Genomic DNA, 25,201 nt, shown 5'->3' on the forward strand with positions numbered 1-25,201 from the left:
AAGCCTGAAGCTGCCCGCAAGCTGAGTTTAAGTCACAGTGCAACCAAGTGGTCACAGGAAGTAAGCCTACATTGCATTGCATGTAAAAAATAAATACAAATATTAGGACTCTCACGTCCAATACTGTGTGACAGCAAGTGCTAAACGATCATTTCTAACTGAGCCAAATAAATGTCAGCACACAAAATACGGGTTTATTAATTTATGAATATTTACATGCTGAATGCACTACGACCCACAATTCACCTGAGATCGATTATTCCACCTTCCGTCTTCCGCCCTGCTGCATGTGTACCGGAGACACGGTCGATAGAGTGACCGTCACCGTCTCTACAGTGGCGCCTTCTTAATCTGAGCGTGAAAAGAAAAGGAAAGAAGGTGCTTAAAGTCAGAGAGGTTTGCCGGATGTGGTGAAAATCCTTGCTGGAGGTGCAGAAAGGAGGGGGCTGATGTCACGACAGTCAGGTGACGAAAATGATCCAGATCTTTAGCAGCCCACTGAACACACCTGGCCCCGAGTAGATCATGTATGAAATGACACGTTCAACAAAAGGAAGGCCTCCAACGCGACTAAAGCAGTGGGATTAACTCAGGTGACAAGGTGGCCCTTTGCTGACTGGCCTCCTCCTCCATGATATCTGGCGCTGCTGCTGCTGCTGCTGCTGGTGTCTCTCCTCCTCCGTCTCTAAACTGCGGATTCATTCACTGGTTTCTCTTCATTCAGCAGCACTGCAGCTAATTGGCTCCATCACAAGAGGAGCGGGTGGGGGTTAGGGGCGGCTGTGGGGGGGGGGGGGGCGTCTGATCTTATGAATGAAACCCAGTCTGGTGACGTCAATGGGAACTGCTTGACGCAGGAGTCACGTGGGCCAGCGAGGCGGCGGTATAAGAGACGCTGCCGCTGTCCGTGGTGCTGAAACCAAAGGCAGCAGCGGAGCCTGGGCGACAAACAACAACAAAAACAACAACAACAACAACAACAGTGACGACAGCTGACACACACTCACTAACTCACAGCGAGCTGATTGCAACACAGCCCGAGTGTGACGTGACAAGGAGGGGACCTGGAATCCCCCCCACACCCCCACCCCCCACCCCCGCGCGGCTCCTACTCACCAAGTAAGTGCAACTTGTTGGGACTCCTCATAAATCACCAGCAACAAATTCTACAGATGTTCTTGTTCTGTTGGAGAGACATTCATGGTTGATTGGGTAAGAGTCGATAAAGCTTTGATAATCCATATGAGCCGACATTACTTTAAAACAGGTGTGTGTGTGTGTGTGCGCGTGTGCGTGCGTGCGTGTTTCCCTTTGACGTGTCAGTGTGTGTGCGCTGGGTCTGAAAAGAGGTGATGGTGTTGTCCTCCTACACCTCCATGATGACGATCATCCTCATTATCGTCACATTCAGCTGTCGTCATCACGAGCGTCCCTACTGACAGTGATGACCACGGAAAACGGTTTGGAAGGCTGCCAACTATTTACGTAGACAGATGTAGAGGGTTGATTAGCGCGCGTGCACGTGCTCGCCTGCGCGCGCGGGCGCGGGCGCGGGTGCGGGAGGTTGACAACAGTCTCTGGGTTCTGTATGTTCTGCCGGGTTCTGCGGGGCTTCTCGGAACAGCCAGGTTCTTCGGACAAAGAAAGAAAATCAGCTAAACCCATGTAGGCAGGTTGATTTGTTTGGCTTCAGTCCTTCTGGACGTGATCATCTGCTGCGTGTTTGCACATCACGCATCACAGATCCCCCGCAAAAACTGCAGGATATTCCCGCCCCCATTTGCTGTTGCTACTCGGTTCCTGAGATGTCTTTATTTTACCTGAAAGAATAGACCCGTTTCCATAGGTTTGTCTCTAATTTAAAAAATGTCAATAATAATGATAATAATAATAATAATAATAATAATAATAATAATAATAATAATAATAATAATAATAATAATAATAATAATAAATGAATGAACAGATTTATTTTGCTTTTTGACACAGAAACTGAGGAGGACAGGGATATTTTGTTTATTTATTTATTTACTTATTTATTTACTTATTTATTTATTTACTTATTTATTTATTTAGTATCGTGTCCTGAAAACAGAGGTCCAAGAATGTGTTGGTTTGATTCTGATGATGCTGAGGATGACAGCAGTGATGATGATGATGATGATTAGTGTTAATTTTACCCTTCAACAGTGATGATGATGATGATGATGAGATGTGTCCAACCTACCTTAAGTCATAATTCCAGTCTTTCTACCCTGTGGTTCTCTGCTCTGGTTCTTATTTGGCAACTCATCTGTTTCATTGTTTGGATCAAATTTATGTTTTGGTTTTTATTGGTTTGATTTGATGAGATTTATGATTTTAGGTCTTTTATTGGGGTTCCTAATAGATTCCTTCTCCTTTCTTGGTTGCCAGTGGTGGGCTGAATATCATATGTGCCACTCTCAGAAAACCACACCCAATGCAGGGCACAATATGCAGCAGAGGGTTGGAACGCTGAACATCACCAGATAAAACTTAACATTTGGAGATGAAAACATCAGAGTTCACCCTGTCACTAGATCATTACGGTTTTATCTCATTGGAAGCTGGATGCCTGCTGGGGTTTGGGGTTTTTTGTGTGTTTTTTTTAGGCTTAGGGGTTTCATAGGGGGCTGCGCGGTGGTGCAGTGGTCAGCACTGTCCCCTCACAGCAAGAAGGTTCCGGGTTCGAGTCCCGGCTCCAGCACAGGATCTTTCTGTGTGGAGTCTCCATGTTCTCCCTGTTCCTGTGTGGGTTCTCTCTGGTACTCCAGCTTCCCCCCACAGTCCAAAGACATCAAGAGGGGACGAGGCTGATTGATACTCTAAATTGACCGTAGGTGTGACTGTGAGTGTGAATGGTTGTCTGTCTCTATGTGTTGGTCCTGTGATGGACTGGTGACCTGTCCAGGGTGAACCCCGCCTCTCACCTGAAGGCTGCTGGGATAGGCTCCACCCCCCATGACCCTTAACAGGAATAAGCGGAAGACGATGGATGGATGGTTTTACAGGTGTTTTTTTTTTACCTTAACCATTAAATGTTTCATGATGTTGTCAGTCATTCACACACTCCACTATTCAAAGCCCTAGCTAATGTTAGCTGTTTGCTAGCAAGCTACAGCAGTAGCTTTACTTATGACCTCTGACTTATTTTAGTGACAAAATACTTAACACTTTATACTAACTGTCAGACCAAGATACGAACCTGGTCCTGCAGATGCAGGTCAACACCTGGATCCACCGGTTTTCTCTCCTTTACTCTTAGTTTTACAGTTCAGCAGCTGCTGCTAAAAACATAGTTCTAAGCTCTTTGACCTTTCGATGGTTCATCTTAGCACAGAGCAGCAGAAAGACTATGACTTAGCAGCTAGCACATGGCATTGACTAATATCGATAAACAGGGGGGCCTGAGTTATTGTTTTTCCCACCACTATGGGCGGGATTCCGTTGTCAAATAATCCCATAAAAGTCCATATATTTTGAGTAAGCTGACTAGTAAGTACTGACTCGTCAAAATGTGAATAGTAACATGGCATTCTCTACAATACTGCTTTGGTTGATTCACTCAATGGTTCCTACATTGATTTTGTTATATTGGAATTATGGGTTCTAACTGTCCCTCGTCCTCTAGTGTGTACAAGTAACAAGAAGTAGTACTTCAAAGGTCAACATGAAGACTAACAGTAAAGCAGAAGTGATGTTCAGAACCTACCAGTCTTTTGTGTGCCTTGTTGCAGCATCAGGAGGGTCACATGACAGCAACAGATGATCCTGGAGAGATGCGCTCGCCTCTTGTTGCTCTGCTCCGAATAGATAAATTTGGACCCTCAGTCCAGATCTCGACCCACCTGATCCAAATCCACAGTTCTGACGGACTGGTTCAGAGGTTGGCATTTGCCAGTATTAGAAGATCCAGGACTTCAGTGACCTTGATAGAATGAATTAGAGACTCATTAAATGTCTAGTTTCCCTCCTATCAGCGAGTGTCAGCAAGACCTCCTGATAGTCAGTAACTGACAGTCAAAGTGAACATGGATATTTAACATAACTCCTGATGTACAGGTATCTTCACACCCTCGGGTGTGGCTATGATAGGGGAGATTGTTGTTTGAATTAAATATATAAATGACAGCCCTATGGAGCAAGGGGGCGCGCCCTGGCTACGGAGTGCTGACGTGTCCTTAAGCAAAACCAGTTACTGAATGTGACTGAGAGGCAATCTCATAAAGTAGCGCTGAGGTTGTAAATCAATGTATAAATTATTGTCCTTACTGAAACTGATATCTGGTGTCTGTGTCTTCCCTCCTGTCCAGGCTTTTATTATCTTCCTTGCTGCAGCTGGGTTCTGAGTGACCATGATTGGGATCCGTGGTGCCTCAAGTGCCCTTACTCTCGTGGTCCTCCTGACAGGGACATCCTCCTTCCTCCAGCCATCCACCCCCAACCCTGTGGAGGCTCCTGGAGATGTCCCTTACCCACATTGGGCTACACCTGCTGGAACGGTGCTGCCAGGAGAGTGGGAGGGAAGGGAAGAGGAGGAGAGATTAATACAGAAAAGAGTGAAGGAGAATGTGGAGGAGCCAGAGGACGAGCTCTTTAAAGATGTTGACCCTAAAACGCTTGCAGCGGTTTTACTGGAAGCTCTGAATCGCACACAAGACAAGAGAAAGAGGGAGGGAGAGGAAGTAATGGATGAGGAGATGAAGGCATACCAGGGGGTGAGAACAATGGAGGGAGCAGACCGAGACAGAGACAGACGACAGAAGCTGGAGCTGCTGATGGCAGCTCAAGGGAAAGCGCAGCAGAGGCAGGAGGCCGAAGAGAGGAGGAAGGCTCAGGAGGAGGAGGAAAGGATGACTGAGAGGGTTACAAGTAAAACCACCAGCCAGGCTGTCCTGGTCCAAACACAACAGCCCCCTGGTGTAGATGGGAAGCAGGTAGAAGAGCAGAGTGCCACTTCCCAGGGACCCTCCAGCTCAGAGCAGAGTACCAAAGTGGAGGAACAGCTCAACCCGGAAGAACTCAAGAGTCTAGAGACTGTGATGAAGGAGTTCCCTCGGTTGAACACCGCTGCAAAGAGGGAGTGGGACTTGGAGCCGAGCCAAAGGGTGAGCCGAGGTTATAGCAGTTTCAACGACATCAACAAAGACAGTAGCAGCAGTCTCGTCATGTCCAAGAAGAAGCTCAAATGGCAGGAGGAGACCCAGAAGGCCCTGAGCATCCCCTCCTTCAGAGGAGGCAACTTTATGGACGAGTTTGAGGACGGTAATATTCCTGGCGGTAACACGGTACAGGATGCCATGGAGGGCGATGAACCAGTGGAGGAGGAAGAAGAGGAAGATGAGGAGGAATTGAGTCCGGAAGAGGAGGAGGCTCAGGCTAAAGCAGAGCAGGAAGAGATGAGGCGGCAGGCTGCTGAGGCGCAGAGAGCCAAGATGGAGGAGGAGAAGTTGGCTGACATTGCTTCGGACATGCTATTACGCTACATGGTCAAACAGAATAATGGCAACAGGAAGTACAGCTCCTCTTTGTCTAATGCAGCAGAGGACAAGAGGTCAGATGAGGAACAGGAAGTGACAGAGGAGGAGGAGGAGGATATTGATCCTCAGACTATTGACAAGCTGATCGAGATCTCCAGTAAGCTCCACCTTCCTGCTGATGATGTGGTGGACATCATCAGCGATGTGGAGAAGAAGAAGAAGAAAGACGTGCCACCGGAGATGATGTCGCATTGGCAACAGCCCCTCAAGCCCATGTCTGCAGCATTATCCGCTGACGACTTTTCAAAATCACAGACCACCCAAAACAGCCTCCCTGTCTCCAAGCAACTGTCTCCAGCTGTCAACCTCCTCAAAACCTGGTTCCAGGAGAAGCCACAGACTAGACCGCAGGATATCTGGACCAATGCTGCAGATCCAGTTCTAGCCAACCCGAAAATTTGGCCCAAATCTCAGAAGTCCCCATCAATGAAACAGGACCCCTGGCTCAAATCCCCGAAGTCTTTATGGTCAGGCTATGTCCCTTACCCCTATGCCTCCTACTACCAGAGGAAGCTCTACCCAGACTACTACCCCCTCTACATCTCCCCACCCCCAAGACCCAAACTCCGCTACTACGTCCCCCAACCTGCCCTCACCATCAGCAACTTCCTACGGAATCCTGGGGATGTTGGATACGCTTTCCCTCCCAAACAGAGCTATCGTAGCTGGGTCCAACCGCGCCTGAGACAGCCCCCTCCAGGCCTCCTGCAGAAGTCCTACTACACCAGCTACCCCCTCCCCGTGTACTCCCGTAGATATCCGCTGCTACCTGTGCCCAAACCACCCTCTCCTCCACGAAGACCCCTAATCTCCCCTCAACAGACACTGTTTTATCAACCGCCAGACAGCAGCAAGAGACAGCTAGAGAAATACATTCAGCAAATCCTCCTGAAGCGGCCACAGCTGTTGGACTGAAGCAGGGACGAGAGGATGGGGGAGATGGCAAGGACAAGATAGAAGAGCGTGTTCCTTCATAGTTTTGTTCTGCTGGTACTCAGTGTTGTTTGTTTTCCTCCAGCTTGTCTGGTTGTTATTTGGACATTACAGAGGAGTATTTTTTATTTTATTTTATTTTTTTAGAAGTGGTCGGAATGTTCCATCGAAACTGCCAGCATGAAAACATTCCCCATTTGGGCGTTTGGACAATGCCAATGAAGGAGGACATTTACCTGCACCTTAAAAAGACACTGTCAGAGTGTGAGTTGGACACAATAGAGGGAGTGATGGATGTATTTTAGTGCGTGAGCATTGAAGTTGATCCACATGGCGAAAAGTATGTGGACACCCAAACAGCACCAGAGGTAGAGCTGCATCTGCTCAGGCTGCAGGGATTGGAGCAGTCATTGGTGCAGTTTGTCTAACAGGGCGAGGAGAAACATGAATTGAAACGTTTACCTTTTTGGAACAAAGCAGCCATGGGGGTGCCCACGTATATGATCATGTGACGAGTCAATAGTCCATGTTTAGAGGCGAAACATCATCCATTCTCATCGAAAAGCCTTTTTACTTGGGTTGTTTTTTTGCAGGGGGGGGGGCGGGGTTGTAATTTCAATGTTTTTCGAATGTTGAGGAAGACGAGCACCTCTCTGTGACTCACGCTTCAACTCGGCAACTCCTTCATGAAACAAAACACACCAAAACTGCTGTGGATGTGGGGGCAGTGGGAGCCACAGAAACAGCCCTAGAATGGTGGGATGACTCATCCCTTTGCATAACCTCAATTACCTTGTTGCTATAGTGCCAAGTCCCGGTCCGACTGTACACGGCATTCTTTCACAGAAGATGCGTTCAGAAAAAGCTCTTTTACCGAAGCATGAAGGACAACACCGAAGTCATTCTACATTTCTCTGTGAGAAGAACAAAACAGATCATCTCTTTCTGGCTTCCCAACCCGACTCTTTAGAAGAGCTCACAAATAAGATCTTTCATTTTTCAAAGATGCCAAACAACAACAACAACAACAACAACGACAAAAACAGATGTAAAATCATAATTGGACATAGACTGGGCTGACAGTCCATGCCAACTGGTGTTCTCCAACTGAAACAGAAGTGTTTCCAAAGAAATAGGATCGTGTGTGCGTGTTTCTGTTTTGTGTTTGCGTGTATGCGTTGTCACCTGGATATGATTAGGCAATTTCAGGAAGTTTAAAGGAAAACGCTAACTTTTAAGACAAAGTCTGATGGTTTGCCATCATTAAGAGCCAGAGAAGCAGATAGAGACCCTTCACTCCTGGGGGCCACGCTATTTAGCTTAGCACAATGAATGTCAACATACGGCAAGCGTTAGAATTTCTTATCGTCATCGGTGGTGTCTGCTTGTCACCGTGATTGCACAAAAAACACAACTGGTGCGGGTGGAGCCTGGGCCGAGGAGGAGCCCTTTAATCTTTGTGCAGATCTGTTGTATGCCAAAAAAAAGACATTTTGTGAATTGGGTTCGGCTACGATCGCCTGGACATAACAATGTGCTCTCTGAGTTCCCTTTAGTTGTTATTTCCTCTCATCCATGAATAAATACATACATTTTTCATTATATATAAAGGAGATGTTCACTCTTTGCTGTTTTTACCTGGGTCTTTTTTTTTTTCTTTTTTTTTTACAGAATCACAAAATTATAGCAGAATTTTTTTAGTGCTAGAAAAACCAACAGGCTTCCTCCCTGGGGCTCAACAGTGTACTGCTGATATCCCTATGGAAGAAATTCTGCATCTTGATTTGTCGTCCACCAATGAGGGTTCCAGAGTGCGTTTGTAATCACAGCAACGTCACACTGACGTGTTTTTTTTTGTTGTTGTTGGCTCACGGGAACAGGACAACCTGTCATTAGAGCCCCTTGGGTCGCATTCGAATGCTGTAAGAACAAATGATTGTTATATCTTATTGACATGCAAAACAAAAACAAACAAAACAACAACAACTCAGGAGGCGGATCACCGATCATCATTTCCGTCTTCACTCTTTGTTTTGTCGGAACTGTTGGCTTTTATCAGCTGTTTATCGCTAAGAGATGAGGGAACTCACGGCGTCAACAGTGTCATGGCGACGCATCATGAGGTTATTCGTTCAAAAAGAGAGAACAGAGACAGATTTTTGTAACTACCGAGGATTTGCTGTTTTTATGAGATGGGGAGGGGGGGTATAGCGTGTTGCACGTTTATGTATACTTGCATCTGAAATGTGCTTCTTTGAAGACGTAAAAAAAAAAAAAATCAACTAAAATAGAATCAAAAATCCTAAACAGAACCGCAACCGTGACACTGGTGTACTTGTGAGTGATGTGCGGGGGACGGTGATCTCTCTTACATGTACCTTGTTGTGATGTTCGTAATAAAAACGCGTCTGTTGGATGTAAATATGCGCATGTCGATGACTACTTTTGTTACTCATGAAAAAAAAAACAAATAAAGTCAACTATTTTTACTACCAAAATGCTTCATTGTGGACAGAGAATATGAGAGTGTGGGAGGAGACCAGGGAGGTGTCAGGGTGGCGAGGATACCCTGGCGTGAAAGGGAATGCCTTCACCACTACCAAAACAACAAACCTGTCTGCACTTTCTTGCAGGTGGAGTGACTCTCATGAGTTCATAACAACAGCAGTGACAAACAGTTCAAATGCAGATGTGACATTTGTCATTATCTTACTAATAACAATATAAAAATTAAAAAAAAAAAATCAAATTATAAACAATTCTGGTCCAAAGAGGCAGTTTTACACGGAGATTAAATCATATTTCCAGCAGAGATGGTGACCGAAGCCTGAGAATCGGACTCGATTTGACTTGAACTCATCCCTGAAAGACTTGAGACCAAGACCAAGGTGAAGGGACTCATGACCACGTTGCATTTGGAAAAGTAATATTCAGGAACTACCTGACCAGCTGAAAGTCATTCCCTCATAGCCAAACTTTGTCACCTTTTAGCGATAAAAACCCCCACAAGAACTGCAGACACAAAGTGTTGATCAGATGTATGGATGTCACAATAAAGCTGGATGAAGCACACCAAACTGAGAATGCTACCCTCCCTTGTTATCCTTGGCTCTATCGACTATCCACGACCTGAACTGCAGCTTCCTTTGAGAGGCAAGTTGAATATTGTTCAGGGAATATTTGTAAATGTTTGCCATGACGACTGTAATTCATCCGTATTCCTGTGCCGCCACCTCCTGGCAAACTTAAAATGGAGGGAACGACATCATGAAGGGGACTAGCATAGTGGCTACGTTTGTAGAACAGCGGGAAAAAGAATGACAGAATTATTTCCTCTATTCTATATTTGACTCCGCGTGTTCAGTTGTACTTTTTGAAGACAAATGAGGTATACACACATTGGGATGTCATTACTGCAATATCACACGATCCTGTCACCCTACAGAACTACCGTCTGCTGCGTGTGCTTTGAATTAGAAAAAAAAAATAGAATATATATCCAGTGTTTAATGTTATTTAAATAAAGTGTCTGTCTAATAACACATTATAGACAGGCTAAATATCAAACAAGCAAGTGTTATCATTACTACTACTACTACTAATAAGAAGAAGAAGAAGAAGAAGAAGAAGAAATTTTATTTGTAATACACTTTATATTACAACAATCTCAAAGTGCTACAGAGTAAAGTTAGCTTAATTAAGGCAAAGATTTTTAAAAGAGTAAGACCAATAATAGTTGAAACAAGGGGAACCTATATGAGACAGTACTAGTGGTAGTAGTAGTAGTAGTATGTTGCTGTTTGTGTTCAAAAATTCTTTTTAATTACTCGTTTTCATAGTTGTCATGCTAAGATCAGATAATCACATATCTTGATTATTAATGAAAAATCTAGTCATAATCCATCCATCCATCGTCTTCCGCGTATTCCTTTCTATTAAGGGTCGCAGGGGGTGGAGCCTATTCCAGCGTCTACAGGCGAGAGGCTGGGTTCACCCTGGACAGGTCACCAGTCCATCACAGGGCCAACACATAGAGACAGACAACCATTCACACTCACAGTCACACCTACGGTCAATTTAGAGTATCAATCAGCCTCGTCCCCTCTTGATGTCTTTGGACTGTGGGAGGAAGCTGGAGTACCAGAGAGAACCCACACAGGAACAGGAGAACATGCAGACTCCACACAGAAAGATCCCGTGCTGGAGACGGAGCTTGAACCTGGAACCCTCCTGCTGTGAGGCCACTGTGCAGCCCGTGTAGTTATGATGAAATCAATACATATTCAAATTTGAAAATGTAGATAAGATGGAAAGTATGTGTATAAGAAAAAGACTTAACTGCCACCGGCGTCATATCATAAAAACAGAGCTTCTTCAACAGCCTGTGCCCACAATCATGGAAAACTGTTAGGACTTCGCTTTTCCGGACTGAGGTTACAGGAGTTGTTCCTGGAATCTGCAGTTTGGGGTCACGGCCCCCAGTGCTCCTCCTACCGCGGGGACCACATCAGCCTTGAGCTTCCGTTTGCGTTCTTCTTCTTTTAACATGAGTCCTGGAGTGTTTGGAAATGTGAAACATCAACAGAACATGGAGAGCCTTCATAGAACTCAGTGGAGTTTAGGAAAACAACTCTGGAAGTCAAGTCAAAGCCAACTGCACAAGTTACCGTCAAGTGCACCATAACCCTGCCGCTGCTCTGCATAGACCTGAACCCTGTCAGCCAGATCATCACGAACACCGGCTAGAGATGCTGGTTCCAATGTGGGGTAACCATTTATCACTTCCTCTACTTGGATGACATCATGGTGTACGACATGAATGACTGAAACATTGACTCACTGACTCACATCACCAGGATCTACAGCAACAACATCGGAATGTCATTTGGACAAGGTAAGTGTGGTCAGATTGCATCAAAGGGAGGAAAGATGATCAGAGCAGATGGAGCTGAGCGACCAGAAGGCAGAATTTCGGATGTTCAGGACAGCTACAAGTACCTGAGTATCCCACAGGCAATTGGAAACCGTGGTGAGGCCGCAAGGAAGTCAGCCATAGCCCAATAACTCCACAGAGTAAGGCAGTGCCTGAGGAGTGAGCTCAATGGGAAGCCAAGCCATCAACTTGTGGGCTATGCCAGTCATCAGATACTTTGAGAGAGGCTGAGGACTGGTGAGCTCTAGAGCCATCGTCCAAGACAAAACTACCAAGGACTACATCGGGAACGTGGCCCCCAAAGATGAACTGCTAAGTGAATACCTCCAGCAGCAGAAAACCACCAATGCAGAGGGAGAGATGTAACATCATGTACCACCGCCAGATAGAAGAAGTGGCTGACATCAAGAAATCCTACTCGAAAGCTGATGAAGGCCGGACAGCAAAGAGGCAGCACTCATGGCAGCACAAGAGCAGGCGCTTAGTATAAGATCAGTAGAGGCAAGAGTCTACCACACCGGGCGGGGCCCCAGGTGCAAGCGACGCAAAGATGCCCCTGAGACAGTTCAGCACACGGTAGCAGGCTGTAAGATGCAGGCAGGAAAAGCATGCATGGCGCGCCGTAACCATAGTGCACAGGAACACCTCCCCTGAGTATGGGTGGGTGTCAAGGTCAGAATAGAATACCCGTCCAAAGGTGATGGAGAATGACCAAACTAAGATCCAAGTTAAGATCCAGACTGACAAAATGGTGATGGCTAACCAACCTGACATTGCGTTGATGGACAAACAAGAATGAGGAACAAAAGAAGCTTGATAAACACCAAGGGCTGAGAGCGGGGCTGGAGCGGATGTGGGGAGGAAGGGCAAAAGTGGGTGCCAGGGGCCGTGACCCCCAAACTGGGACAGTGGCTTCATCAAATTCCAGGTACAACACCTGAGGTCTCTATCCAGAAGAGAGCAGTCCTGGGAACAGCTAGGACGCTGATATATAGATACTCCTCTCCAACTCACCCCCCACTGTGATACGTACGACCTGATGGGTGGTGATGTACGTCTTCTTCAGGCTGGGGCCCTCTACCATTTTATGTATATAATCAACAACAACAAAAATCACTGAAGAAAATCATCCTCAGTGTTACTTGAGAACACCTCAGTGTGGAAACATCCAAGTTATTTTTAACGGCGATGAGATGAAAGAAGTCATATTTTTGCAGTAAGACCGTTGAAAACGTATCAGTTAGACGCGAGGGCAACAAGTTTGAGACGGTAATGCACGCGTGGTGTGTGTGGAAACGCGTCTGAGCAGGGTCCTGTTCGTGTGTGTTGCATGTGAGATTGTTATGATGTACCGTCACGAATGTATGGCTGCTGTGGACTTCAGGAAGAACAGCTACTGCAATGCAGTGACTAACGAGGATCCCAATGAGCTAAAGTAGAACCATCGCCACACAGTGGAAAAAGGCATCAGCTCGAATCCGGAGGGAGTGAACCGGATCCTGCACGCCACCACCTCTGTGGACTTGTGTCAAAACTACAGGGACAAATTCACATCTGTTAACCGCTGCAGGTTCACAATGATCAAATTGCATTTATGGTGCACGAGTGAAGTTGTGTGTTTGAGCGTTGTTTTTATTAGATACGGGCTGTGAGGGTTCAATTATAGTGGAATACTGTGTGTGGGTGTGTGTTTAAATGCACACAGTCGCACATATGCATTTAAACACACATTCAGGAGTCGATGAATGTGTTTGAATGGCATGCAAGAGCGCGCGCGCACGTGTGTGTGTGTGTGTGTGTGTGTGTGTGTGTGTGTGTGTGTGTGTGTGTGTGTGTGTGTGCGCGTGCAACTCTGCAGTGGCTGTGATGATGTTGGTGGATGAGTCACCCAGTCTTCACCATGTGACATCAATGATTCATTGCACCTCTCTGTGGGCAGAGCTGCAGCCATCAACCCCTCCACTCCTCTCTCCTCCTCCCTCCCTCTTCTCTCCCCTCCTGCCCGGCCTCAGCCCTTCCTACTTTCTCCTCACTCTAGCTCCAGCTATTCTTTTTTTTTTCCCACCTGTTTTTTTTTTATTTTTATTTTTACTGGCCTTTAGACTCATTGTTGCCATTTCTTGTTGCCGTTTTTTTTCTTCCTCTCACCCAGTCCATTCGCACTTCTCTTTATGTCTGACCTGGAGTGAAAGTCCTCGCCACAGGACATCCAGACCTGGGGTAGGACAGGTTTCTCCAACGGTAGAGCAGCATTGTGGTCTGGGTGGGTGGGTGTGTTCATCCCTGCAGCTCACAGTCAGCAGCCCCCTCCAAAGTGCAACCAGAGGACTGACACGGGCGATGACAATTCCTCATCTTTCCTTTGATTCCAAGCTGTTTCATGGACATCGCTGCTTGGTATCAGTCTGAAGGCACGACAGTCCTCCTGCTGCTGCACCAGAACGACACATCTGTTCATTCTGCTTCCCACCTTCCCCAATATGGTGCTGAATTGAATGTTGTTCAACCTCCTGAATCACATGAGGATGAAAGGCACGCCGCAGCAGGATGTTGCCCTGTTTTGCGGGTGGAGTTGAGCCACCTGCTCAACCCCGTAGACAGGCAAGCGCCTTTTGTTTGAAGGGCCATGTTTGATGATGATTCTTTACCTGCGCGGTAATATGGACGTTGTACGGTTGAGGAATGTAGTCCCCAAAGAAAACAGCTGTCTGAAATGCAGAGCACCAAATATTTCAAAATCTAAAGGGGGTGTATATAATTTATTTGAGTGGACCAGCAGCTAAAAGATACGTCTGTGCTGGTCCTCATACGACAGCGGCGCCTTCCTGTACTTCCTGCATTGCGCTCATTCTCGTGACAGAGGATGAGCCGATCGTTATCAACGGCAGGTGAGTTACCGACAGAGCATCAGCGTCTCATACAAACCCACATGAAAAATATCTGAACTGTCCCTTCAATCTTTCGGTGATTGCTGCCACCCAGATGATGTCACAGAGCATCAAAGATGTCTGTCATCTAAAAAGATGTCATCTCAGACCCTCAAACTTCCAAAACTTCCTCAAGGTGCCAGAAATGACCCATACTGGCGTCTCTGCATGGCTCCCGGTCGAATTCAGAATAAAATTAGAAATTCTCCTTCTAACACACAAAGTCCTCAACAGTCAGGCTCCTTCATCCCTGACAGAGCTCATAGTCCCCTATTACCCTGCTAGAACCCTTCACTCCCAGGATGCAGGGTTCCTGGTGGTTCCTGGAGTTTCTAAAAGTAGAATGGGAGCCAGAGCCTTCAGCTATCAGGCTCCCCTCCTGTGGAACTGTCTCCCAGTTTTGGTCCGGGATGCAGACACCCTCTCTACCTTTAAGAGCAGACTTAAGACCTTCCTTTTTGATCAGGCTTATAGTTGGGCTGCTTAGGCTGGCCCTTAGATATGCTGCTAAAGGCTTAGACTGCTGGGGGATCTCCCATGGTGCACTGGGCTTCTCTCTCCTCCTCTCTGTCCTCCTATGTGTCATACATGAATCATACTCATACGTGTTCCTAACTCGTCTTCTTCTCCGGAGCCTTCAGCCTCCCCCCATCCCAGATCTCGGGTGCTGCTGGAGGAGGCTGCAGACCTGAAGAGGCTCAAGCTGCCACCCGTAGCTCCACCTGCTCACGTCCCCATCTGTCCATCAGTCTCTCCCCTTTCTCTCTCTCTTTATCTCTTTCCTTCTACATATCTGTCTTCCTCCATTATCTGTCTTTGTCTCTGCCCTGCTCTCCTGCTCTCTTTCCCCCCAACCGGTCAAAGCAGATGTCCGTCCCCACTGATCCTGGATCTGCTCCACGTTCCCACCTGTTAAAAGGAAGGTTTTGGTCGCCGCTGTTGCAGGATGTGCTTGCTGATGGAGAACTGTTGGGTGGAGGTTCATTGAAGGGGTGTGGGACTGGACCTGCTCTACTAGTAAAGAGTCATGAGATAACTTTGGTTGTGTTTTGGTGCTACACAAATAAAACTGACTTGACTCATGATCCTACCATGGACAGTAACGCTGATCAAATATATTTACATGATGCTTACATCCATCTTTAACACACTCTGAGATAAATTGCAAACCATGCTTGTGGGGAGCAGCTCATGAAGACACCGATCAGCTGTTGCACATCGTTTTTTTAATATTGTGACAAGCACAAACTAAATTCTGAAGTTTCCATGTTGAAGGCCTGTACCCTAGTAGAGGCTGTAACTACACTCATAGAAGTACAAACTCAATTCTCTGAACCTTTTGCGTTGTAGAGGACGCAGGAATTGGACAGCTGTCTCAGCAAAGTACAGCGCTCTCTAGATCTCTCTGCGATGAAAGCTGTTACACAGAATGTCAATAATTCTCATATACAGAGGAGGCGGAGCCACATCATCCATCATTTCTTGGCTGTGACGGGAGCTGTCGAAAACCATCCTGTGTTTGTTCCACCTTTTGTGACGTCACATGCATCGTAACAATGTTTACTCTGTGAACTTATTCTGAAAATGGAGCTGTCAGCACCAACTTGGGCCCTAGACACAATACACCAAAGCTATGCTAGCACAAAGTGATGTCATGACTACCACACCGCCCATGGCTTTATCGGTAGGAGTCTTGGGGGCGGGGCCATGGGCTGCGTGACGTCACAAACCACCCTGAGGAATCTCCGACTTTTATCTCAGTCATTCCGGCTGTCATGTCAGTCAGAAGGGATCGGGGTAGATTTTGAGGTGACGAAATCAGAATCTGGAGAGTCCTGAAGGAAGAGACTGCCATTATATGATCGAGTCTGTCTGTCAGGTTCTCATCCCAAACCCCAACGCTCTCCGAGTCCAAATCTTATACACGGCGTTTTCAAGCACGGCACTGGGTTCGCGGTTCAATTATATGATTCGAATTATCAACGTTTTAAGACCACATGGTAGCGTGGCCGAGCGGTCTAAGGCGCTGGATTAAGGCTCCAGTCTCTTCGGGGGCGTGGGTTCGAATCCCACCGCTGCCAATATTCCTTTTCACGATTGTTGGTCATTTTTTTTCACTATGTTGTGATAAACCTCAACTTCTCAACGCATTTGTGTGTGTGTTTGTGTGTGCGCGCGCGCTTTTCATCGAAACAGCGGCGGACGGTTCTGTGCAGGGAACACAACCAAAGTGTTAAACCAGAGATCTTCTTAAAACTGGAAGATTACATCTCTCATACACAATCTAATCACAGCTTTATTTGAGTTGAAATAAAACAACAGCTCAAATTGGTTATTTCAACGCAAATATTTTTTCTCTTAGATGGTCAATGACGTAAGTTACAATTACATCGTGTTCTCATAAATGGACGGTTTTCACTCAGTCCGGACATCTTTCCTGAAATAACATCTCTGAGTAGACGAACCGGCACCCCGGACGAGCTTAGCGTTTATTGCCACCTTTAATTTCAAATTAAAGCGAAAGTGTCGTTTCCTTGACCTTCATTCCGCTACATCTTATTTGTATTCATCGACCTGGAGTTTGAGATGTTATAATTGTATAGAATAGTACTTTTAAATGTTAGTCACCCTTCAAACCTTCCCCGATTAATTTTGTGAATATTTGAAGAAATCGTTGCGTTTGTGTTCGTGCTCATAAGAAACATTTAAAACGCCTCATGTTTTATCTTTACAACATTAAAGTAAAAAGGAGTCAAGGTCTCATGATTTATGTCCATCTCCGCTTAGTTGTAGAGCAGCCGAACGTATTTCATCGCTCTTATTCAATGTGACGTCTATTATTTTGAAAATTCGGTATCGGAAGTGAAGCTGTTATGATCGCTACGTCACGCGAGCGTTTGCCGGAAAACTACAGGTTGTGAATTTGATATGCCAGAAGTCCAAGTGGGCGCGGAGGCAAGAAGCCGATGAAGGTTCGGACTCGGTTTCAGTTGGGTTGGCATCATGAAGCCGCCGCCGCGTAACCGCGGCAAAATAAAACAGCGTGAGAATCCCGTTCCGGTTTACGATCGATCCAGAAAAACGGTTTCTACCTGGACGCAAGTGGAGCAGAAGAAGCTGTTGATGGCCCTGAAGACCCTCAGCAGCTCCGGCGGAGGCCTACAGGAACTCAACTTCTCCCACCTCCAGAAGGCGGTCCCGACGCGCTCCATCTCCGAGGTCGGGATACACGAAGAATACAAACGCATGTTGTTGTTAAATTTCTACCTAAAAACAAAAACAAACAAAAAAAAACAAGGCAGGACTTCTCTGCAGGACCGCGATGTTTGATTTAAGATGGTATTTGTGATAAATAATTAGCTCTTTATTGCCAGTTTCCTACGAGTTTCAAAATTGCAATAAAGAGCGATTCGCAATTAATTTCCATTAAACGTGCAGCCTTAAACGTCCAGGTTACAGTACCTCCGTTGCCGAGGTAACGTTCAGAGTCGCTCCATCACTGAGGTAGCGTCCACGTTACAGTAGGTAACATCAATGTGACAGTTTGTCGATCTCCTAGGCAACGGAGGTCAGTCAGGTGACAGCGCCACACATTTTTAGCTGTAAAAAAATAAGTTAAAAGGTCCTTATTTGAAGTTGGAGCCAGGTGAATATGAGTCTCCTCCTTGGAGCCGCCACCCTGTGTTTGATACCGTGAGACCGTGTTCTCAACACACTGCCAGCCCACTTTTGAACATGCAAATATCCAAGGAGGCCTGTTGCAGGTTCCAATCTTTAGTTGCTGAGTCAGCACATCTGTGCGGGCCAAGTCTCACGGGTGCTTGCTGTCCTGCTTCCAGATCCAGTCTGTCGTGGAGTTCCTGAAGAATAAAGTGATCTTACTCGCTGAAAGGAACTGGAAGCAGTTGAGGAGGGAGGAGAATAAGTGCCGCCGACCCATCGAGGCATGGACGCGCTTGGCGTCTACTGTGGCAGGAGGCCTGGAGGGCACCATCACCATGGCTTTCTCACAGGTACAGCTGGGAAGACCCTTAGACAAGAGGCGGGGTTCACCCTGGACAGGTCACCAGTCCATCACAGGGCCAACACATAGAGACAGACAACCATTCACACTCACAGTCACACCTACGGTCAATTTAGAGTATCAATCAGCCTCGTCCCCTCTTGATGTCTTTGGACTGTGGGAGGAAGCCGGAGTACCAGAGAGAACCCACACAGGAACAGGGAGAACATGGAGACTCACACAGAAAGATCCATGCTGGAGCCGGGACTCGAACCTGGAACCTTCTTGCTGTGAGGGGACAGTGCTGACCACTGCACCACCGTGCCGCCCTGGATTCGATACATTCGCCAATATTCGCTCTGTTAATCACAATTTAGCATCGACAAATAAGGTGGTGTTGGCAGAAGGCAGCGGCTTAGAGGTTTTTCAGAATTATGTAGTGATTGTAATGTATTTAAAATAGTTTTTTAATGATGTGTGTGTGTGTGTGTGTGTGTGTGTGTGTGTGTGTGTGTCCTGGGCATAAAAGGGGGGGAAAGTCAGTGAACCAAGTGCAATTCACCACAAACAGACTCCATATTGACCCTCAGAGACCACGTTTCTGCTGCCTGTCCACTTCATGTCAGTTCTAATTTTCCCGGAGGTTCGTTATCGTCCCGTCCAGAGTCGCCGTCTTCTCTCATCACGTGTGTGTCTGTTTGTCAGATGCTGCTCGTATCATCCACGGAGCCCGGCACCCTGCTGAACTGCGACCCTCCCCGGGTCCACCTACCGTACAACGGCGGAGGCGGACCAGTTGGACGTGTCGTCCCTTTGAGACCGATGCCTGGTGCTCCAGTCAGTGGTATGGACCTGTCCCGTATTGGACACCCGCCTCACTTCTAGCTGCCGTAAATCAAGTCTTCAACTTTGAGATGAGCCGAAGCCAGTTTTTACCTTCCCAGTCGCATTTCTGATACCCGCATCAAGTATCCGATCCGATCCGCTCGGATGTCAGCGCGTTGGAAAACATTGGTAGATTTTCACATAATCTTGAATAACTTTAAACAATGAACTCTTTGCATTTGTAAATGAATTGTAAAAAAGAGAATTAATAATATTAATAAGACAGATATGGGAACATATCACATTCCATACTCCATAAACTGTTAGTTTGGTGAATAAAAGGTTTTGATTTGTTTTTAACAGCAGCGCAACAGCAACCGCAAAGATTAAGACCTAAAAAAAAAAATAGTAAGCGAAGGATGGAAAGGGTACTTTTGCAAAGGCTGTTTTGTAGAAATCATCGCGTCGTTCGAAAGCAGTTTCCAGTCGGTGACGCCGCGGTTGGTTTGCCACATTGAACCCTGCACGCCGTACGTGCTGCGTTTTTACTGTTTGGGATTTCTCGCGAAAAATGTAGCCGAATGGATGACTTTGTTCCTCTGAAACAGTGCGCCTGCGACTGCTGATTTTACAGCGGCGAAGAAGATGCGGGGATCTCCGGTAGCCTAAGCTAGCAGAACAGCAAGCGCCGGCTGCTCTGTCTTTTGCCGCCGTAAAAATACCTGAAGTTAATTCGCCCGTCGTTTTTGCAGCTCGGTCGGAGGTTTCAGACAGAGTGCGGCAAAGTGTCAGTTTATATTCCTCCTCCGAGGGTACGCTTATTGCAGTCTTCACTGCTGCGTGAATCCAAGCCGTCAATGTCCCGGCTCGGCGTGAGGTCGGCAGAGGTGTCGATGATGACGCAAACTCGCTAACATAGCGCTCGCCGGTTCTTCCGCATCTTCCTCTGGGAATGTCAACACCGACGCTGCTGGCAGCCAGAGCGGCGAACTGCTGTTTTGAAACTCACAGACTGTCAAGGGGCTGAATCTTCTCCCGACGTTTATGTTGAACGCCACTGTTAAGGCAAGACGACGCGCTGTACATTACGTCACATGTTTACGCCCACACAAGTGGCGGCTTTTTTTTTTTTTTTTTTTTTTGTGAAAGAGGAATATTACGGCTCCATTTCACACAGACCAGATGGCAAATTCCCGCTTCGGCCGGGCCGCGAATTTGGCGCGTTCTGTGTCTAAAAAGGGCGAGTGACAGCTTTAGTCTGTCAGTAATGCCATCATTACAACCTTGTAGTTTACACCAGCAGCAGGAAGTTATGTGAGCCAGTGTCCAGCTGAAGGCCAAACCCCTCCTCAGGGACCCCAGTGTGATCAAAGTGTCATCTCATACTTTAACGCTGTAACTTTGTGCTCCGTCTCAGGTAAGTCATCTGGCAACGCCACAGCCCATCACCTCATGAAAATCAAGACGCCGCCTCCAAGCACGGGCCTGCCACCATCCCAAGTGATGGCGGCCAAAGACAAACCTCCTCATCCGCACGAGCAGCTCTCTACGACCTCCTCACGCCAGCTCAGCACAGGCGCCACATTGCCGTTGCCGGCTCTTGCCAAGACTTTGACCTTGGAGCGGCCTCTCTCCACCGCCTCCTCTGTAAATCCCAAGCCATCAAATCTTAACACCCCTCCATCCTCCTCCTCCTCCTCCTCCTCCTCCTCCTCCTCCTGCAGCATAGCATCACCTGCTGTCCCCTCCAAGCCAACCGCTTCTTGCCCCTCCCCCTGCTCCACGCCCCCACTCTCCACGGCTGCTGCAGCAGCTCAAGCCAAGTTTGGTCGCACCAGCAAGTACGCCACGGAGGACAGTCCCAGGACGCTGGGTGTCAAGTGCGTCGTGGACTTTGAGAGGATCTATTGCTACCTGAGTAGAATCCACAAGCCCAACAATGACTGCCACCTTACACCCATGGGTGAGTCCGCGAGTACTCACAAGTGTTCGTGAGTATTCACAGCTGTTATTGAGGTAAGTACGTGACCAGAAATGTTGACCGGTTTGCCTCATGTCCACTAGAGAGCGCCATAGTGCTGGACCTGTTGATGTCCCTCCCAGAGGAGCTCTCCCTACTGGACTGCAACAAGCTGCAGGAACACCTCATCCAGGTAGAGGACAGACATGAGCATCCATCTGCCGCTTCCTAATCCATCACCGGTCGGGCAGCAAGAATCCTAAAATCCCGTTTTTAATCAAATCAGCCGGATTTAATTTCAGACATGATTGACTTGAGGCAGAAGTTGGAAATGTAAAAAAAAAAACCCACGACTTTTGTTTGTTTTCTTAGTTGTGGTCTTTTCGTGGTGTGTAAAGTGCAGCGGTTCAACCAGAGCTCCTCAATCCTCGCAGGCTCTGATGAACTTAAACGTTACACCACGTCCTCAAGTCCTCCGTGCGGTGTGTGTGAATTGCGAGAGGCTGTAATCGGATCAGGATTATCGACTCTTTATGACGCTCGGAACTAGTTTGTGTCCTTTTTTGATTTTTTCTTTTTTGGTGAAAAAGTTTGGATTGTAGCTTGTTGTCCTCTTTGCTATTGAAGAGCAAAATGATTAAAGACAAATGGACCAGAACGGTCAGGTGTGTTCATGACTAAAACACCTGAGTTCTGAGTCTGACCAGTCTAATCCCTAATCCCGGTATTTCAGGTGTATCGGGGCCTCTCAGCTCCAGCTGACTCCCAGACAGCAAGGGAATTTTTCGAAGACCTAAACACACGGCGACAGGGAAGCACTGCACCTAATCATCACGCAGCAGCTGAGGAGGCACCCTCAGGTGAGACCACGACCCCAAGTGTGGGACGCAGCCAACCGAAACCACCGTCGACTGACGGTCACAGCGGTGGTGTCACAGCAAACGGAGGGAAGACGCCGCAGCTGGGCGAGGCTGAGGGCCAGTCGACAGGGAGCAACCCTGACTGCACCCAGGATGAAGGCGTGACAGGACTGTGCCCCCCCCTTAACCCCTTCCTGATTCCACTGAATCTGCTGATGAGGAAGTAGACCGCCGCCTACTCAGGAACTGGTCCGCGTTTTACGTTCGAGAAGGAGAACGCGTCCAGCATCAGAACTACTTTTAGACTGTTTCATTGCTCTAAAGTTGTTTTATTTCCACATCATGATATCCTGGTGTGTTGAGAAGTTTGAATTATTTTGGAATAAAGTTGAATACTTTGATCTTTTATCGCAACATTTATTTTCCATACCGGTTGATCATTTTTACAGATTAATGTCAGATTTAATTGACAAAGTAATCCACCGATCGGAGAAAGCATTCAGAAAACACTTCCATCATCATGATGTGGATCCAATCTCCTATCGCTGACACACACACACACACACACACACACATTAAAACGCCAATCAGAGTTGCCGTTAACTCAGGACATGGACATCTTGAACTCAAAACGCCATAGATTCAAAATGAGTCTTGGATGTGGACAGAAATCATGTCCAAATTAAGAGATAATCCATATTTATGAGATTAAAAAGTGAAAATAGAGAGAATTGAGAAGTCTGATTGTGAGATAAATAGAAATTAAGAGAGAAAAAGTCACAATGATGGGAAACTGTGCACATGCGGTGCAGGGGAGCTCTCTTCTCCTTGTGGTGACATCAGTTCAACTTTTAGCGTGTAAATTAGATTTAATAATTTCAGATTTTTATTTCATAACCATCACTTTTTACTTCATCGCCATCGCGTTTGATCTCTTCATAAAATACGTCAGTATTTCTATTGAAACCCGAGATCACGAGGACACTCAACCTGTAACTTGCAGCAGAAAATAATGTCTAGCAGGTGTTTCCTCCTCGCCAAATTAGAGAGATGGCTCAGGTTCGTTGAGGATTTGCTCGACTAGTTGCTGGTTTGCAACGATGACTGGCAGAGTTTTTTTCTCAGCACGGTCCATGCGTTGCTTTTAATGGCTCTGGAGTAGCAAATAGGGCGAGGCTGAAAAATAAAGAAATTCAATTCCACAGGTGTCAGATCTCACAATGCTGATCCAAAGCCTCGATCACAAATCCTGTAGTTCTAGAGAGCCTTTAGGCTGCCGAACACCTGAGAGTAACAGGGCGGCACGGTGGTGCAGTGGTGCACTGCCGCCTCACAGCAAGAAGGTTCAGGGTTCAAGCACGGGGTCTTTCTGTGTGGAGTTTGTATGTTCTCCCTGTGCCTGCGTGGGTTCTCTCCTGCCATGAGCTGGCGACCTGTCCAGGGTGAACCCCGCCTCTCGCCTGACGGCTGCTAGGATAGGCTCCACCCCCCCCCCCCCCGCGACCCTTAACAGGATAAGTGGAAGAAAATGGATGGATGGATGTGAGAAACAGCTTGAGGTGACAGTTCAGTATCAGGTGAGTCAGTAGCTGTCCTGTAGGCTTGACTCATCGCCTCTATAAAGGATCTACTCTACACAGATACAAGTTTAAGGAACTCCAGAAGAAGTATTGACCTCTGATGATCTGTAATCATACAGAACTGTTCTAGTACTGCAACTAATCACTGACCACCCATCCATCCATCCATCCATTTTCAACTGCTTCTCCTGTTAAGGGTTGTGGGGGGGGGGGGGGGGGGTGGAGCCTATCCCAGCAGCCTTCAGGCGAGAGACAGGGTTCACCCAACACATAGAGACAGACAACCATTCACACATTGCATCTCACACCTACGGTCAATTTAGAGTATCAATCAGCCTCGTCCCCTCTTGATGTCTTTGGACTGTGGGAGGAAGCTGGAGTACCAGAGAGAACCCACACAGGAACAGGGAGAACATGGAGACTCCACACAGAAAGATCCTGTGATGGAACCGGGACTCGAACCCCGAACCTCCTTGCTGTGAGGCGACGGTGCGAAGCACTTCACCACCGTGCCGCCCCCGTGTGGGACCATTTGATGCTACGTTAGCGTGTAATGTCACGCTGGAACCACTGGAGGCCAGTGCAGTCTCGTGATACGCACACTGTCACTCCTTGATATCAAGACACCAGCAATAAAATTGTGTTCATGGTACGCTATTGCTATAACCGGTACGTGAACGATTCCAGTTATGACTGGAACACATATATGATGACATATATGATTTCCCTGCAGAGTGTGTGGGTCATTATTATAAACCACTGTTAACTCCATTATGGACTCCTCCATCATATCATAACAGGATGTTTATGATTTAGTGTTATGTTCCGCCAAGTCTTGTCAATCTATAGAGATGTATAAATGCGCCCCACACTCAAGAACCTCTCAGCACAGTGGACCGAATACGTACAATTCCCCTCCTTTGTTCGTCAAGTCCATCTTCCTCCTGAGAGGCTGCTCGACAAACAAATTCACTGTCGAGAATATAATCACGATATTGATGCCTGACTCATGGAAAAATGAGGGGAGCAACATTCCTCGTCTGTGTGTGATTGACTCAAGTGCGCTAATTGTTGGAAATTGTACACGATTGTTGCATAATGTCCAAAAAAATGTAGAGAAGGAGTGTCAAATTAGGTTTGCATATTGCCCCGCTGCTTTATCCTGCTGTTAGATGGAGGACTACTTAAGTTCTCATTTTTTAACTTTGAAAAGTAAAATGAGGTTTCATCTGGACATAGAGAGTTACTGCCTCAAGAGGACGAAACATTTTTTTTCCTCTCTCTAAGGTGTCTGTGAGCAGACATCTTGGTGCCTGCAGTCTCTGTCATCGGTGCATGATTTGTCTGGCTGGGTGGATGAGGTAACACTCTGAGGGTGTTTCATGTGGAAAAGCTCATTTAATGGATGGAGCTGCCTAACAAATAGGCTTGTAATGAAGAGTAGAAGTTAATTACATGTTTTTGTTTCAAACTGTTTCCCTACAGGCTGAGGGGGTTTGTGTACGACATCAACAACGTGCTAAAACTAAAAACTCAGCCGTGTTAGCAAGGGTGGATATCAAATGTTCTTTTTCCCCCTTCAAAATGGTCATGTCAATGTTAAAGTGGACTGTAGTTGA

At 46.8% G+C, this 25,201-nt stretch overlaps 2 protein-coding genes and 1 non-coding gene across 3 annotated transcripts; all 3 read left to right on the forward strand.

Moving 5' to 3' along the window:
• The first annotated feature begins 907 nt into the window (after positions 1–907).
• Positions 908–7,069, forward strand: vgf (VGF nerve growth factor inducible). Its single transcript, XM_086197265.1, has 2 exons — positions 908–1,119; positions 4,335–7,069. The coding sequence occupies exon 2, from the start codon at positions 4,377–4,379 to the stop codon at positions 6,474–6,476; it is 2,100 nt and encodes a 699-aa protein (XP_086053391.1). The 5' UTR covers positions 908–1,119; positions 4,335–4,376; the 3' UTR covers positions 6,477–7,069.
• Positions 7,070–16,353: 9,284 nt separating this feature from the next.
• Positions 16,354–16,435, forward strand: trnal-aag (transfer RNA leucine (anticodon AAG)). The gene has a single exon. It is a non-coding gene; the product is annotated as a tRNA-Leu (tRNA).
• An 800-nt stretch (positions 16,436–17,235) lies between these two features.
• On the forward strand, positions 17,236–22,397 carry snapc2 (small nuclear RNA activating complex, polypeptide 2). Its single transcript, XM_086197246.1, has 6 exons — positions 17,236–17,573; positions 18,194–18,367; positions 19,063–19,201; positions 20,600–21,145; positions 21,247–21,335; positions 21,876–22,397. Exons 1-6 carry the CDS (start codon positions 17,358–17,360, stop codon positions 22,227–22,229), a joined length of 1,518 nt encoding a protein of 505 aa, XP_086053372.1. The 5' UTR covers positions 17,236–17,357; the 3' UTR covers positions 22,230–22,397.
• Positions 22,398–25,201: the final 2,804 nt, after the last annotated feature.

This window comes from Aulostomus chinensis, chromosome 24 (genome assembly GCF_037954235.1).
Source record: "Aulostomus chinensis isolate RoL2024-O1b breed Wild chromosome 24, RoL_Achi_v1.0, whole genome shotgun sequence".
In the NCBI taxonomy this organism is placed as follows: domain Eukaryota; kingdom Metazoa; phylum Chordata; class Actinopteri; order Syngnathiformes; family Aulostomidae; genus Aulostomus; species Aulostomus chinensis.

What these genes read in the sequence shown, in the direction of transcription:
- vgf (XM_086197265.1), top strand. Translation starts at nt 4,377, where the DNA reads ATGATTGGGATCCGTGGTGCCTCAAGTGCCCTTACTCTCGTGGTCCTC.
- snapc2 (XM_086197246.1), top strand. Translation starts at nt 17,358, where the DNA reads ATGAAGCCGCCGCCGCGTAACCGCGGCAAAATAAAACAGCGTGAGAAT. An exon ending in CGACGCGCTCCATCTCCGAG is followed by an intron (nt 17,574 to 18,193) that starts GTCGGGATACAC and finishes TCCTGCTTCCAG; the next exon opens with ATCCAGTCTGTCGTGGAGTT. An exon ending in CTGCCACCTTACACCCATGG is followed by an intron (nt 21,146 to 21,246) that starts GTGAGTCCGCGA and finishes CATGTCCACTAG; the next exon opens with AGAGCGCCATAGTGCTGGAC.